This window comes from Plodia interpunctella, chromosome 13 (genome assembly GCF_027563975.2).
Source record: "Plodia interpunctella isolate USDA-ARS_2022_Savannah chromosome 13, ilPloInte3.2, whole genome shotgun sequence".
Lineage (NCBI taxonomy): Eukaryota > Metazoa > Arthropoda > Insecta > Lepidoptera > Pyralidae > Plodia > Plodia interpunctella.
This window is the reverse complement of record NC_071306.1, coordinates 3158249-3175664: the sequence shown is the minus strand read 5'-3', so window position 1 is coordinate 3175664 and position 17416 is coordinate 3158249. Positions and strand designations below refer to the sequence as shown.

Sequence of the window (17416 nt, the reverse complement as noted above, 5' to 3'; positions counted from 1 at the left end):
CAAAAATATTCTTAAAAATGTATTTGTAACCAGCCACCATAGTCTATGTTTACATCGCAACATTTTAATAATTTATTGAAAATCTGAAAATTGAGAAATTTATAGTATGGCCTTAGTGCGGGTTTACAATTCACTTATCGCGTATTTTCGCAGTGAGATGCAACCAACCAAACGCATTAGCGGCATTGTGACGCGACGACAAGCATGTAATAAGATAAGAGTATTTGGTTGGGTCTCATTGCGTAATGATTCGATGGCGAAAAACCCGCACTAAAAGCTGAGTGTTTAGTGCGAGTTTTATCAATTCCGCAATGCGATTGGTTGGCAACATCCAAAGTCGATCAGAGTTGGAATAAAACTCGCACTACGCAGTGATATCAAATAATGGATTTTAAATAAAATCACAACCGAGTATTAAAAAAAAAGTATGGAAGCGCAAGCATTTTTGACGGATTCTGTCTTTTAAAAAAATTTTAAATATTAATTTTTTTAAATATATTCCATACGGCTCACAACTTTTTGCAAATAAGCATTTTTTTCTCACATTGTATAGAATAAAATAGCCTGAATAAATCTGTAAAAAAATACACTGATCTTTGTCATGAGTTGGCCAAATATAGTTATTACTGACAGAACTTAACCTAATTATCTAGCTTAACTATCACAATTTAAATATGTTTTTTTATTCAGTACTTTAATATTTGCCATTTGTGCATAGGAATCATCTTTTAAAACAGTAGTAGCTAAATTGAGCCTTAATATATCCAATTTTGGGTACAATTTGGACTAAATACTAGTCAACAGGTATTCAGTACTCGCCTCAAGGCAAAGTTGAACTGTAAACATAATATCTCTTATTCGTTTATGGTTAACGCCACACCGTCTGACACTATTGAATGTAACTATATCGTTCATCGATCGGTAGAGGAAGAGGATAATAGACTTCATTCATTTCGTATGGGGCCATAGCTCTGGAACAAAATAATGTCTCCTTAAAATGTTTTATAGCATAGTGGGCATACAATCATGCGTATTGCCTACCCCATCGGCAACCACATACGGGTTCAAAATTTAATTTTTAACCCCCGACACAAAAAGAGGAGTGTTATACGTTTAACGTGTCTGTATATGTCTGTGGAACGTAGCTCCCAAACAGATCAACCGATTTTCGTTTAGTTTTTTTTTTTGTGTCATAGATATATTTATCCCGAATGTTCTTAGCCATGTTTCATGCAAATCGGTTCAGCCGTTCAAAAGTTGTAGCGAAATGAATATTGAAAGTAGGGGGATTTTTAATTTGTCTTTGTATCCAAAGTGACGATAGAGACGGATTAGTGCATTTAAACACTTAATAGGGTAAAATACAAAGATTTTTAGCCATGGCCTAGGTGTGAGAGCAAGTTTGCTAATTTATGATCATGGTCCTCTTTGAAAATGTTTACGAGAGATCAAAATAAAAGTTAAAATGTGATGCATAACAATAACAACAGAATCAGTAAACTATCAGTTGACAGCGGCCGATGCCAGCAACGTTGTGTTGGGTTATTAGTTTGTCTATCTAGTAGATACGAGTGGTGGTATTCCAGGGCGGGAGCACACGTCACAAAACTCACCCTTGGCTATAGGCCCCATACAACATCGGCTATGAGGCGTGCGACGCGGCGGGGCTCGCGTAGAACACCACGCATGGAGATTTCCACCACGCGCTGAATTGGACAACTTCTTCCGGACTCACTGGCACGATGCTGAGGAATATGGACTTATTAATCATGATAAATATGTCAGATGCCTGTAGGCGACTTGAATAAACTCTGACACTAGTATTGGCAATAACATACTCGATAAGAATGAAAAATCCGTGCCTAATTGCTCAGCCTTGCGCTGTTGCGACCCAGCACGTTGTAGCTCCGTCGCTTTCTGTAGGCTTTCTTTTTTGTCACTTGTGCCTTGACGTACGTCGAAACTTTATACAATTTCTGCGCTTTCTGCGTCGTCTACCGACGGACGTCGACTGTCGGAGCGTGACTGACCAATGAGGCATGGCTCTTAATAAAGCCTAAATGTTCATTATGACAACAGTGACATCAAAACAATTTGGTTCGTCAATAATTTCACCTACGATAAATTATTACTGCTAAAGAGTAAAATAAAATATTTTTATTTGGCTACAAGCATTAGTATGTATGTAGTTTGAAGTACGGAAAAGAAAATAGGATTTCATCCTGAAAAAATAAATCCCGCGAGAATTTGACGCGGGCGAAGCCGCAGGCATAAGATAGTAGTTGATAAACACTATTCTATGTTCAGTATTTCTATGTTTATACCAGCCAAAAACTAATTTTTATGCCAAAAAATCCCGACCGAGTGAAGCCCCGAATCGTAATGATATGACATACCATAAGTCGTTAAACATATGCCACTGTTCCCCCTCCCTCCCCGTCTGTATATACGCCACAAGATTCTTAGGGTTGTCCTCCACCGCGACCACGGCTGCGAACAGAGTGTATTCCTCTTCGGACTGAGTGGTTACTTTCTTCTTGTGTTTATCCAGACGGGCTGTGGGCGTGAGGGGTTCGCTTGGGGATTGGTCGCCCTGAAATGTGGAAAATAAATATCTCGCTATACGGACAAATCACATAGATTGTTGTATTATGGATTAACTAACTCAAGGATACTATATTTTATAACACATATAGGTTAACATCCAAGACCAAGGTCAATCTGAAAAAGATCATTTTCCATGTTGACCTGACCGGGGATCGAACCTAGGACTCCCAATGTAGCATTCTGGCATTATGACCATTTAGGCCACGGAGGTCGTCTGTAAATGAATTATTTATTTTATTATTTTATAACTCTCTCTCTCTCTGAGAGTGTTCTCGGTTTCTTCCTTCCAGCAGGTGAACGTCGAAGCCCAGGGTCCGGCTATCCAACTTTTTCGTTAACTCTGCAAGGTTGTCGGCATCCCTAATTGTCAGACCATTAGCACGTATATCATCCTTGACGAGTTTTTTTTTAGATCTGCCTTTTCTGCAAGGTCAGGCTTCCCTATATAATTTGCCGGTTTTACTAAAACTAATTAAATTACTAAAGCTAATGGCTATCTTGCAACAGTTTACCTTGTCGTTGATAAGGACATCTCCATCAGACTGCAATCTGATCAACAACTGATGTGGCAACAGGCAGTGGGAATCCTGACTTGACTTTGACGACATCGACTGGCTGCCGGGCCTAAAAAAGTACTTTTCTTTTGATATAAAACTTTAAACGTGCTTAGTAAATAGAATAGATAGAACCCAAAATGTTAATTAATAGGAAGAAATATTTATATTTTTGTATGTAGGACCAATTTTGATGTATTTTGGTTCGTAGATGGACTAGTCCTTCTGGATAAGTAACAATATATTATCACAAATAAGTAAACTGACTATTTTTCAGTAACAAAGTTTATCACAAAGGAACGCTGATAATTAGTTCTAGCTGTCACGTACCTAACGCTTTCACGGCTTAACCGCTCGGCAGATTTTGATGAAACTTTGAATAGATATAGTTAATGACCCGAGGCCAAACATAGGTTACCTCAGGGGGAACTGCGGACAACAGCTAGTAAATAAATATAATGAAAAACTGTACCTTTCGGGATGTTTGAATCTACACCCGAGTCGAGCGCAATGAAGCCCGTATCGACAAGGCTTGCCACTACTTCCCCTCTTTACTGTTTCTGGCTGAAAATTATTGTGTTTTTTTTAAAGCCATCCTTCCATATTATAAATTAAAGTCCTCTGTCCGCGTCTGTCTGTTCGCGATAAACTCAAAAACTATACTGCACGGATTCTCATGCGGTTTAAATGTATAATTTATTATGTTTTTACCCGAGCGAAGCCGGGACGGGCCGCTAGTAAAAAATAATATTATCGATAATCATTCGAGCCATGGATGATATTACATTAAACTGGAGATGGCACGATATAATGACGTCCGGAGATAAAACGGTTAATATAGTTTTTAGTTAAAAACTTAATTGAATAAATTTAAAAAAATACTTTAAAGCCATAGCATTCACTACTACTTAACCATAAGATATGTTTTTGTGGAAAATGGGAATAATGCAATTGTCAATATAAATGATTTTTAAATCTTATCAAAGTGTAACTTGTATGTACAAATCTTAATTAAATACGCTACAGCATTGGAGCATCTCTGTAATGATAGTGTATTATGTATTGAATAAATAAATAAAATGTTTATAACATAATAAAATTAATAAAGTAATCGAATAATTTTTACCATGTCTTTTTGTGATCCTTTAGCCCAATATGCTTTCTCATGAGCCGTCACACCGCCACAGTTTATCGCTAAAATTGGTGGTAATCTGTAAGATAATATATTATATAAGACAGTATATGTAGAGCTTTATATTGATCCTATGTATAATAGTGGGTGGTCAGTGTATCCTTATATTTTGGCGCAGCTAGTATGTTATAAATATAGTATCGTTTTATACCAGGTTATATTCAACCTGTGTACCAAATTTCATAATGATCTTGCGTGAAAGTTACACACATACACACATACATTCCTCACAAACTTTGGCATTTATAATATAAGTAGGATAGGATACACAGTATTGATAAACATCTAAGGACCAGGTAGATCTGAAAAAGATTATTTTCCCTCCGAGCAGGGATAGAAGTGATAGAACCCGGGTCCTCCAGTGCAGCAGTCCGGCAATAACCATTAATCTATGAATACACCCTAGTGTATGCGTCAAATCGTATTGCAAAATATAATCTATCTCACGCACTGACTCGAGTGATGCAAATTATAATGAAAAGGAAAGTACGATATGTCGCGCGAATCAATCAAATGTTCCCTAGTGTATCCGTGGCGTTAGTCCGCAGAGGCCGTCAAAAAAGACAAGAAAGAAAGACTGAGCAATCCGTTCTTTTCCGTAGGGAGGCCTATGGTCATCGTGACAGGTTGCTCAGTTTTTCGTAGGAAGAATGAAAGAGACGAGAAAAAAGTCCTTCCTCACCTCACAACCCTGCCCCGCTGCGTGGTGGGCGTGAATCTCCCGCAGTGGTCGCACCAGGCGGGCGTGCTGCGGCGCGCGGCCAGCGAAGCCCGCAGCAGCTCCGCGAACCCGCGCGCCTCGCCCTCGCGCGCGGCCCCGCCTGGGTACTGCAGGGCGCACGCTAGCACCACCGATTCCCTTTCTTCCTACATTGTTTTTAATTTGTTTGATCATTTATTCCAGTAACCATGACAATATAGTTGACTAGGTCAGAGAATTGTAATAAATATGTATGATCTAGGTAAAATAGAGATATTTAGAATCATTATTATAATTCATGGACTGTAACAAAGCGACTTGGTTGGAAAGTCCATTTTCAGAAAATATGTAATTATAAACTCTCGACTCGACCATCATAAAAAGCTAAAATTTTGTAACAACTTTTATTAAGAAGTCATCACCATAAACATAATATTTAATGAAGCTGTCGAACGAACATAGTTTTCTTCGCGAACATTTTAGCACGTTGTGACGTCACTTGTTCGTGTCATTTAGTATGGAGCGTTTGGACGAGTCTAAAAATGTGTGATTTTATTTTTGTCATACCTTTGAAAGTATGTCATTGTCACCGTAATTTTTTCACTGGTGTTTCTAATAATATAAGGGGCTTCGAATAGTCATCAAAACAAAAATTTGTTGTTTGCCCATTGTTAGTAAGATTACAGACAATACATGAATAATTTTCATTTCGACGATTATCGAATGTCCAATGTTATTAGAGACGCCATTTTAAAAAATTACTGTTGTGATGATGTCTTTAGGATTCTGTATTCTCCGTCTCATCTTCGCGTGTTCCCGCTTGCATTTTGGGCTGTGCATAAAAATGTTGACTGTGATGCCGCGACGCACGGGGCGGCATAAAAAACCAATTTTAAAATATTGACAATTCGGCTGTGATTTTTGACACTTGGCGACCTCCTGCCTAACACGTAATTTCGGAATGCTATTTTTATATATCAACCGTCAAGGCGCGTATGTCCTAGTCCCCTCGTACAACATCCGTGGGAGGATATGGAATGAATCTATTTTAGGGTGAAACCACATCCATAAGATACCATGCTATGCAATCCTATTAATATACCCCTACTGGCAAACTTGTAAAATATTGTAGATATTTTAATATTTTGCACAAAATGTATTAATTTTTACGATATCCTTATTAAATTTTTGTTGCTAAATTTGTATAATATAAGTCCTAGTATTTCTATTATTTCTCGTTTATTTATAATCTTTGAAACAATATCCAAGTTGTTTTACCTCCTTGTTACATTTAAGGCACCTATTCAGCTGATGGCGCCCAATCGCGAAGAGCTGCGATATTTCAGACTCCTCTCGTTCCGTCTGTTTCTCGCTAGCCAATTCAAGATTCTCATTGGTTTGCTCGTTTTCTCCTACCAGTGCTGAAATAGACGACAATATGCGTGTTAGTTTGACTTTGTTAATTTATATGTGTAGTGGTCGAGTGGTTAAAACGCCCGCCCAAAAGGTTCAAATTTACTTGTACTCTTGTATAGTTTTATATATATTTTGTTTCTAGTGAAACAAAACATCGAAATTATACTTGTCCCTTACTCGCCACATACGACATACATGGGAATTTATAAGACATATCCTGGTCTATTGCGGAACTACACGCCACATGGAATAAGATTGTAGGAGGATATATAATTATCAATAATATATCCCCACCCACGCGTCAACTCGTGAACGGGTGCTGCCGGGGGAACTGGTCAGCTCGATCTTTTATTAAAAGTTTTTTTTTTGTATGGTTAATTATACATATATATATATAGGTATATATATTTTCTTTTCATCAGCACTTGAACACAATCATAATATGTTTCAGTATACCTTTTCACCATGTACTTTATTGTGTACTTACATTGTTATATTACTGATATTTAAAAAATGGTAAGCCCTTCTGGCATAATAGGGACCAACACTGTTTGAATGAGTTTCTTTCGGCATTTCTTTTCAGCAGTGGTCGTTCCGAAATGCTAGTAGTTTGTAGCTTTGGTAAACATCATTTAATTTAGAATATGATGTGAAGAAGTGCCTGTGAAGGCCTAATTTCTGAATAAATGATTTGATTTTGATTTTGACCCCCCTCAAATACGTAAACATGATGAGGAAACTTGCACTGGACTATAGATGGCGATAGTGGCGTGATTAAATCGTGACAAATCCTTTTAGGCTACTTAAGAAAAATCTGACTAAATTTGCCAAACTTTTTTTTTTTAAAGCTCACAAACTAATTATGTACTTATTGATCGTTCGCGTCGGCATCTACAAGTAAGTTCGCCAATATAACACACTTGATACGAGTTCATGCAAAGCATAATACTTGGTTATACAATAAACTGTAATCATTATTTAACCATACCCACCTAAATAGTCCGTAGGTCCAAACATGACTGCATGTCAAAACAAAAAGAAACAAATTATGTTTACTATTTATTCAAAGAGCGTAATGAATCTCAGTCTCAGTCGGATTTATGACATTATACTTCTACACTATAGATACACATCATTTTTAAGAGAGCAGTAATTTTGTCCATGACTCGCTCTCTTTTTATGTTGCTCCCAGTTGCATTATGGGTTGAGGCCGCAAAGCCCGTGGTGAAAGTAAATGTCAAAATTTTGAAGATTACTCTGTGATTTTAGAACCGGCCACCTGCCTTACGTCAATCCTTTTTGGGAGTGCTACTGTGGCCTATCAGCTGAAGCCAATGCTGTGGCATATACTGGAGGAAATGTTAGTCTTCACACGCTACATAAAGCAATTAATTGACCGAGCAAGCAAATGGGGCAAAAATACATTTTTTGACGGTATGTATGTTTGTAACATATAGTAGATAACTTTCGAACCGTTGGTCTGATTTTGATGAAATTCAGGAGGTATGTAGGATCTGTCAATATAATTTTTAAGTTCGTGGGGCATCAAAATTGATTAAGTGGTTCAAAAACCACTCACAGTTTTGTAAAAACTCATCAAACATTATTGTGTTCGCGAGGTCTAAGTTCGCGGCGAACCACTAGTAATATTAATAGATACATAGATAGTATTGCCTATACAATACATATCTACTATATCTATGACATACCTTCATTATTCGCATTCCATCCATCCTCCCTCTCTTCTTGTTCGAAATCGGTATTAGGCCCTAAGAACTCCAACTCTGTGTATTGATACTCATCATATTGCCCGTTCATACCGCCCAAACTTCTCGGCTTAGGTACCATTCGGCCTTTTGGCGGACTGCTCGCGTTATGGGCCAACAGCGCTTTCTCTTTCTTGCGCGTTTCGAGGATTTCGTAGTGGATCTGGTGTAGTATGAAGCGATTCCAACTCTGTGAATAATACACGAAAAATATTGGTACACCCAAATACAAACTTTCAATAAATCTAAGATATACCTACATTTAAATTTGTGTTTAATTATTTTAAACACAAAAATGAATATTGGCAATATCTTCATCTTGCAAGATAATAAAACAATCTTATAATAAAATGGTGTGAAATTCTTGCTAAACACATTATCCTGTAATTTTAAGATGTTACGCGCGTAAATGGCGTTTTCTAGTTGTCATAACTTTTCATTCTGGACGGACATGGATAAGTGTTATACTTTAGACATAGTTTTTTTTAGTAAAACTATATATCTTTGAGTTTTATTTTACTCATTGCTTACAAAATAATTTAAAAATAAGAGAGCAAATTACAATCGCATAAGTACATAGATAACGACGACATTAAAGCCATGTATTTGTCCAATTCTTGTTATTATTTTTATCGTCTCTTGTATTATTTGTGTACAATTCGTTTATTGACTTATGTAAACTTAATTCTTAGTATAATTTCAAATTTTAGTGGTTTCACTACGCTAAGTTAATTACTTAATGTTTTGTAAGGTCTTTTAGAAGATAATATATATATTTTTTAAAGATGAATTTACAAACACGAGATATTTTTATCATTACCTACACTCCTGAAATATACTCATAGCCGTTCATAATCCGCAATAATGTAAGGCAACTAATAAAACCTTACATTATTCCGGATCAACTAAAACCGTATCTGGGCGCCTAGCAATCATGATAGAATATACTCACATACACAAATGAAACCTGAAAATATAACACATTTTTTTATACAGTCATGCAAAATTATAAGCGGAAATTGTCCGCTTTGATGGTTATAATTTTTGACGTCGTGCACGTCGTTTTGGAATTTGATTTTATTTAAGAAGACACATGTTTTTAACACACCTGAGCATTACTCCGGTTGCTTATCTTGATGATATCAAACCAGCACTTCTTGGATTTGTTCTTCTACTAGGCCAGACTTTTCTCTACGTAATTTACTAGTTAACAAAAGTAACAGTAAAGTCGACCGCATACCCTCTTTGCGGTGGTAATAAGGGCGAAATTGCAATGAATACATGGTAAGTTGATGTGCTGTTGGTTGGTTTACCTGCACCAATGCCATTAAATCCACTCTAGTGTCGGCTCCGCGGTCTGGCAGTATGAGCCCTAACGCAGCCGCTTCCGGTATAGTTCTGAACGCACGTAGAAAGTTGGTCGCTTGACACGGCGTGCCGCCAGATGAATCTAGCGTCCTGAATAGATAACCTGTGAGGGAAAACTATTATTATTACTAGTTGCAATCCGCGGTGCAATATATGGACAGAGACAGAGAAATGTAATAACTTACCTAACTGACAACTAAGACAGAATTCTTTAGCGCATGAATGAGCCAACAACGCCACCCTGACCGGAATGGTGTAATACAAAACCTACAACAAAACAATTCAAAACTCCTTATTCTGTAACTTCTTAAATACATAGTTTGTAGGGGCTCACCAATAAAGTTTGAACGTGAATACTTATTAATCAATTGCAACAAACGCCCAAGATCTGTAATTTCATCAAAATCGCTGTTTAGCTGTGAGAGTTCTGACAAATTTTCGAAATACTAATATATATAAGTATGGAAATGAATGTATGGATAAAACAGTTACCTGAAGCATCGCATTGCAGTAAGAGTTCGGGAGTGTGGACTCTAGTCCTGGAAACCCAGTCTTGTTGAACAGCTCCAAATCATCGTTAGACGCGTGTTTATTGTACCGAAGGTCCAACTGAGGCGTAAAAATCATTATTTTAATGTCCCCTGGTTGGACACCGGGTTTCTATATTAATTAACGAAATAGATAATAATAAAAAATCGTAATAGCTAAGCTGATGCGTCAACTCGTGAACGGGGTTTGCCAGTGGGGCGTCAGTTTGATTCTTATATTTTCATATTTTGTGTGGTTAAGAATATTTTTATGTAAATTATATAATTTTTGAAAAGTATACCTACATAAATATTGTATGACTGAGACCAAAATATATAATATACTGTTTTGAACATTATGTACTCACTTTGCTATATTACTGAAAAAAATTTAAAAAAATTATAAAGGGAAACCTATCTGGCATGATATGGACTAACACTAGTAAGTAAGCTAAGTTTTGTGGACATTAAAGCGGTGGTCGTACCGAAGTGCTAGTAGTTTGTTTGTAGCTTTGGCAGGAAATATATAATTTGCACCAGTGAAGGTCAAATTTTTGAATAAATAATTTTGACTTTGATCAGTCAATGTTTGAACTGTGTTAAAGTATGAAACAGAATGAAGTTCTTTTTACTTACACAACAAAGCTGTATTATTTATCGAAATTTAAATTAAAGTAAAAACAAATCTTTTTTAATTATTTGTATTAAAAAAATAATAAAATAGTACCTTTTGATAATACTTAGGAACGGGTTGAGACATGAACTTATTCTCAATCTGCCGCGAAGCCACCAAGTCTTCTAGATTGTCTTCAATATACGGCATCTACAAACATAACATCATCAACAAAAGTTGTGTGGCGATACGCGGGGCTAAGGCAGACGAGTGGGGTAAGCGTATGATACGCTTGGACGCCACGCGACGGGAATCTGATACGCTAAAATGATCAAATGTGGACCCGGTTTAATAGTGGTGAATTTTATGTGCTGTCGACTATACCTGATTACGTTTCGTCGTTCTAGGGTTTGGCGCGTAGCCGATCGGGCCTTGCATTTTCATCGACTTCAACACTTCGGCGTCTATTGGTTTTGGTTTCCTGCAACAGAACATGAATGTGAAAATCTTTGTCAACCTCATTTTTTACAAAAAAAAAAAACGCTCTCTTAATTTACCACGATAGCAGTTATTTTTCCGGGATACCAGAAAGGTACCCTATTTCCTTTATCCATACTTCAAACTACATGTATGCAAGATTTCAAGAAGACTGGTTGAGTAGATAGAGCGTAAAGAGGTACCTAACTTTCGCATTTGTAATATTAGGATATTTTTTCATTCGCATTCGGTCACAATCATAACATGCAGGGAGGTCAAGACGGTGGCTGAAGATAGAGAGAGATAGCAAGAACGTTGTTCTTCAAATGTTGGAAATGAAACAAGTATTGTAGTTTACCTGAAGACCTTCTTGAAGAACTCTTCAGGTAAGGCGTTGAACCACTTGTTGCCGGAGGCGAGCGGCGGCAGCGGCACGGACGAGTGCTGGAAAGTGGTGTCGTTGAAGCTCACGTACGGTAACCCCACTACTTGATCAGCGAATTCCGTTGCTCTGCAAGAAAAATCAATCCATAGTTCATATCCAATCAATAGTTAAAGACCCCTGTTCTTTTTTAAAAATCAACCCCAAATTACTATCAGCTAAAATAATACTTTTTTCAAAGATCAACACCAATGACTATAATAGGTGGGTGAAAATCAGATAAATTAACGCGGGCGAAGCCGCGGGCATAAGCTAGTTTTCAATATTATAATGATGAAAAAATCTGGAATCGAGCGGGTGTCGAACCTATGCCCCTTCCTTACCAGGACAGTGCCCTTCAACCACTAAAACTGTTTAAAGAGCACTGTCTGTGTTTAAATTTAGTTGTGTAGCATGCCAACGGGTGTACAATTGAGATGTTAAAATAAAGAAAAATCATTTAGAAATAAATGAAGTCAGATAGATAGTCCAGCAGTGGACTTCTTCGATATTTTGAAACTCAGACGAAAATAAGGATTCAGGACAAACACACTCAGTACCTACATAGTATAAAAACAAAACGCCCTCAGCGACTGTTTCTAAGCTTTATTCTTGTAAACCACGCAACGGATTTTTAATGCATTTTTCACTGTTAGACAATTTACTCCCGAAGGTTTACACATACACGAATGATCCCATACAAAGTCGGTCCAGGTCGTTAGTAAATAATTAAATTACATAGATACCTGGAAAAATTATTAAACACAGGTTCGTGATTGTGCTGCGGTGAGAACAGATGCAGATGTCCTGCTTGGTCTCCGAACACTAGCGCTTGACTCGTCGACGATACATCCATCACGCTGCACAGCGAACTGTGAGTGTCCACCTTTAAAAATTGATGAAAAATTGATTTTAAGGTCTAGAGCTTAGGAGCGGTGGTTAAGACGCCCGCCTGTGAATTGAATGGTCCCAGGCTCAAATCCTACTCGTATCACATGAGTTTATATACGAATCTGACTCATGTATAATAGTTTTCATCGACCACCGCTTGCTTCCGGTGAAAGTAAGCATCGTGAGGAAACCTGCACACTGGTTGATTGTTGCGAAATGGAAAAGGCAATTGCAAACCACTCCATTAATGACGCCAAGAAAGTTATTGTGTGTGTTTCATTCCACATAATGACCACAACGCTCAGGCATGAGGGAAATACGACTGTGACGAAGAAGAGCATATAATAAATAAATAAAAAAATAATCTTTGGAGTGTCTGAGCCCAGAGTCCGCTTTCACTAGAAATATAATAAAAGATGTTATTGTATCTAAAATATATTAGTCTTACTTGAAACACTGACTGCTCTTCATCAGGCGCGTTAACATGTAACAACGCAACATGACCGTCTCCTGACAACGCAACAGCGCGACCGGAGAACGCGGGCAGGAAATGTAATAGAAGTGGCGGCGAAGCGGTTTGTATGGACCACGCGCCTTCTATCTTGTTGCTGCCGCGGAGACAGCGTACGTCCCATATTACCACGTACGGCTCGGCCACTGCCACGCCGTTAACACTATAATGTTGATTTTAAAAAAATAACTTTATTAAACCTAGTGGGAGGTTTACAAATTTAACGGTTAAGCGTCAAAAGGGTTAGTATCAGAATGGCTAAGTAACACAAATTACATATATATGTATCTAGATCGTCTTTATTAGTACAGTTATACAAGAATCTAAATTAAAACCTCTAATATCAAACTGTGTTCGATGTTCTACCCGTTGAAAATATATCAATCAAATCTTGTCAATGAATCATTATAGCAATCATTCAGATATCATATAAGAAATATCAATAAGTACTATTTATTTATCAAGAATGAACCTTACATGATTACGAAAGCAATACTTGCATTTGAGATAAGCACAGAACAGAAAAGATTACATACAAGAAGTCTATTCTCATACAAAAAATCCAGAAATGAATGAACAAAATAAACTCACGATTCTGTAAATCCACAAGTGATGAGCAAGTCCCCTTGCATGTCCAAGTCGGACAAGCAAGCAGTGTGAGCCTTGAACACTTGTTCTGAAGCTGAAGGAGACCGGAGATCACGAAGAGCAACTGTACCATTTGCACTTCCACAGGCTACTAGAGTACCACCCCCACTTCTTAATACTGCACAGCCTTCTGCTTGTATTGGCTGGGAAGGTGAGAATTAATTAAAATAAATTTTAAAAATATATGCTAGTATGTACATGTAAAAGTATATTCTATGTGGCGTGTCGTTTCGCTGTAGGATAGACCGCTCCATATCCTCCCTAGATGTCGATCGAGGCGATTATGGGAGGAAGGATATGCCAAGGAGGTACGACTACAGATGTCGGCCTGTTGTAAAATAACACTTGAATTACAAAATTTATTTTTTGATGCTGGATCTGAGCTTTCCTGCATAATTGCCCTGGATGAAAACAGGAACGTTGCAAAGTTGAGAGAGAGAAGTACTTATATACCATGCAGAATTACCCCTTTTTTATTTTTGTTTGGCTGTATTTATGTACATATATCATGCATATAAAATGAAATTTGATGTAACTTTGCAAAATATTCAAAGACTATTCAAAGAAAAGCAAAATAAGTTTTTTCTAACTTCTGTTGTCATAGCCCACAGTGTTAACAATTCCATGCATCCATAGATCTGGACAATGAATTTGTTGAGAATGACCAATCCATGCATGCAGGCAAAAATAACACTTGTCCGGTAATAGGATTAAACTTACAAGAACTGTTTCAATCATCTTTGTGAGATCCAAATCAATTAACTTCTCTTGATGCCCACCCATCATGAGTTTTGTTGGGCTGACTTGATACAAACATTGCATATCAGTCATATTTTGTGACCTAGAAATAAAAAATAAATATTGTAATAGTATAACTGTCAAGTCCCCCTGCTGGGCAAAAGCTAGATAAAAAAAGCATAGGCCAGAGGTATAATAACACCACTTCTATCCACTAATATTGAATATACACTTTTTCAATTAAATCTATAGAAATTAGTAAGATAGCATGACTTCAATAGACAAAAGACTTCATTAGCATTTAAATATATATATATATATATATTTTATATATTTTAATTTTTTAACAACACTTGCTTGGATTGAGAAACAAAGAAAAAATACATTCACTGGACCTAGATGGTTGTCTCCAGTGCTGCTACTAGTTATTTAATTCTGGTAGGTGAAGTAAATAAAGCCATTTTCTATTACCTAAATGTGTGCTTCGGAATGCCTCTACGTATTTGATGCCTTAGACTAGTCTTAGTCAATGCATAGATTCCCTGTTCAACAGTTAGTATGTCTCTCACTTCCTCTGATTGATGGACTTGAAATGAAGTATACTTCTGCATGTTTGCACCATAATAAGATGTCACATGACCCTGTGAACAAAAGGTTATTAGCTAACAATAGATTTTGTAGCTTTAGATTCACATAAATCAATGAGAATAGTTTGTATTTTTAATTAGCTGTAACATGACTGCTGGGCAAAAGCCTCCTCAATCACTTTCCACATGTCCTTTTCTTAATTTGTATTATTTTACCAATATCAACTTCAATTGATGAGATACAAAATAAACTTAATACTATGATAAAATTAACACATCAGTTCTTGTAGGGTTTCTTTCCTCAGCATGTCCTTATGACACATAGGCTGCTTCCAAATTCTAAGCATTCCCTTGTCTCTAGTAAGTTTGGCCCATAAGGTGACAGCATTTTTTTATTATCTACGGATCCCTTTTTAGGTCTCTACTTTTACAGACCATTTCTGTCTACACTACTCTAATGTATGAAATTTCATCAAGATACAATGAGCTAAAATGATGTGGCAACAAACACCCTCATGAGTACGATTGTAGGATTTACTTACACCTTGGTTACCCATCCATATTAACTCTTCATATTTATCAAACACCACAGCAGACACACCAAATCTATCTCCGCCATCCACCAGCACAGTACTCCGTACTTCATACTCCGCCTCATGAGTCGGCAGTAGGTATTGTGGAGTATACTCTGCAGCATACGGGTCTGAAACAGTTCATTTTATAACTTTATTGTGAATATGACTAGGAAATATTCTGAACCACAACACATATAATGACATGGTATATATATCTTTAACACTAGAAATATATTTTTTTTTCTAACAAAATGAATGGGCATGGCAAACAATTATTGAGTGTCAACACTCATTGACACCATACTGGCCACATTAAGAGAAGATTTCGTTCTTAGGAACCCTGATCATTAATGAATTTTCAATATTTGTTTAACAATAAATATTCCAATGAAATATTTTTCATTTACTTATGTATTTTGTGGTGCCTAAAGCAGTATTTGGTGGAACCTTAAGTTATCGTAATTAAATAAAATATCATATATCACGTTCATTTTCGAATTTAAAAAAATATTTCATAATTTCAGTCATATTTCATAATTTTTGTTATATAATATATCACAATTTTTAAGTAATATTAAACAGACCGAGAAGTAACTGATAGGTTTTTTAAAATAAGGCACAAACATTATAAAAAAAATAATGGACGTGGATATTTTTACCAAACTCTATTTACTTACTATGCCGGCGCACGACCACACAAAATGCAAAATCACTAAACAACAGTTATAATAAATTAAACCGTGAAAGAGAATACTATCAAATAACAAAATTATAGTCGAAAATTAGGGAAACGGATCAATTTCAAGAAAACTTGTTTACGTACCAGGCATAAGATGATTTGTTGGCATACAAAGATCTTGGTAATGATACTCCATTGTATTATACGATAATTACTTTTTAATCCATTGGCATCAATGTTGTCTACTACAAAACAAATTGTATTAATTACTACATGAGTATTTATTTAGCACTCTTTTGTAAACAAAGTCGAAAACTGAGATGATTTGCTTCGCTTGCTTCGTCCGTCCATTATTTTCTTGCTGTCACTGCTGGCAGTCAGTAGTGTCAATCAATTTACTGACTTATGACAATTTTGGACATTGGACCAATAGGAAATCAATTCAATTTTTTAATTTTATAGCCATAGAAGGTCTACCAGGTCAGCCAAATAAAGATGACATTATGACTATGAGAATGTTAATATATAAATTAATCCTTATAACATTTAAATAAATCTACGATAAAAAGTACTATCGGTATTATCTCTATCGATAGATATATATTATTGCCTTATTATCTTATTAGATGTTACCTGGGGCTTGGCTTCCGTGAATTTTGATATAAAATATAGCCTATAGCAATCTTGGATAATGTACCTTTCTAACGGTAAAAGAATATTAGAATTAGGTTCGGTTGTTTAGGAGATTACCCACCTCAAACAAATTCATTAACGCTTACCTAGGTACCTCTTTATAATAATAGTTAAGATTGTGTGCTGTCAACACTATTGGGGCGTAGCAATGGAATTAGTACCTAGGTACTCCGCGAAGTAGTACGACTACGTATGACTATCTCGTGACGTACATACATTGTAGGTACACACACATACAAAGTGTTTGTCCTCCTACTTTCACTTTAAAACAACGTTTGAGCATTTGAGTGTGGATGAAGTTAGTGGGACATAGGCAATACCTAGATTTTTGCCGCGGTTGGACCCACTTGCAGCAACTAATTTTACATAAAAGTACCTAAATTTTAATTCTAGTTATTATATCTCTGCCAAAACATACAACAAAAAAATGTTGTATACAGAATATTGAAATTC

At 36.5% G+C, this 17416-nt stretch overlaps 1 protein-coding gene across 2 annotated transcripts; it reads right to left on the bottom strand.

Moving 5' to 3' along the window:
* Positions 1 to 6: 6 nt before the first annotated feature.
* PAN2 (Poly(A)-binding protein-dependent poly(A) ribonuclease 2) lies at positions 7 to 16649 on the bottom strand. Of its 2 annotated transcripts, XM_053753726.1 has the most exons (23): positions 16415 to 16649; positions 15559 to 15719; positions 14901 to 15070; positions 14412 to 14532; positions 13635 to 13834; positions 12981 to 13206; positions 12388 to 12527; positions 11579 to 11731; positions 11128 to 11224; positions 10858 to 10953; positions 10096 to 10212; positions 9789 to 9870; positions 9549 to 9706; positions 8179 to 8425; positions 7462 to 7488; positions 6332 to 6474; positions 5036 to 5220; positions 4288 to 4372; positions 3634 to 3725; positions 3120 to 3231; positions 2397 to 2593; positions 1614 to 1745; positions 7 to 971 (listed from the first exon to the last, which is right to left on the bottom strand). In XM_053753726.1, the coding sequence occupies exons 1-22, from the start codon at positions 16464 to 16466 to the stop codon at positions 1643 to 1645; spliced, it is 2964 nt and encodes a 987-aa protein (XP_053609701.1). In that variant the 5' UTR covers positions 16467 to 16649; the 3' UTR covers positions 7 to 971; positions 1614 to 1642. The 2 variants fall into 2 exon arrangements, with proteins under 2 accessions (XP_053609701.1, XP_053609702.1); XM_053753727.1 differs by lacking the exon at positions 7462 to 7488 and having other exon boundaries at positions 16415 to 16648.
* Positions 16650 to 17416: the final 767 nt, after the last annotated feature.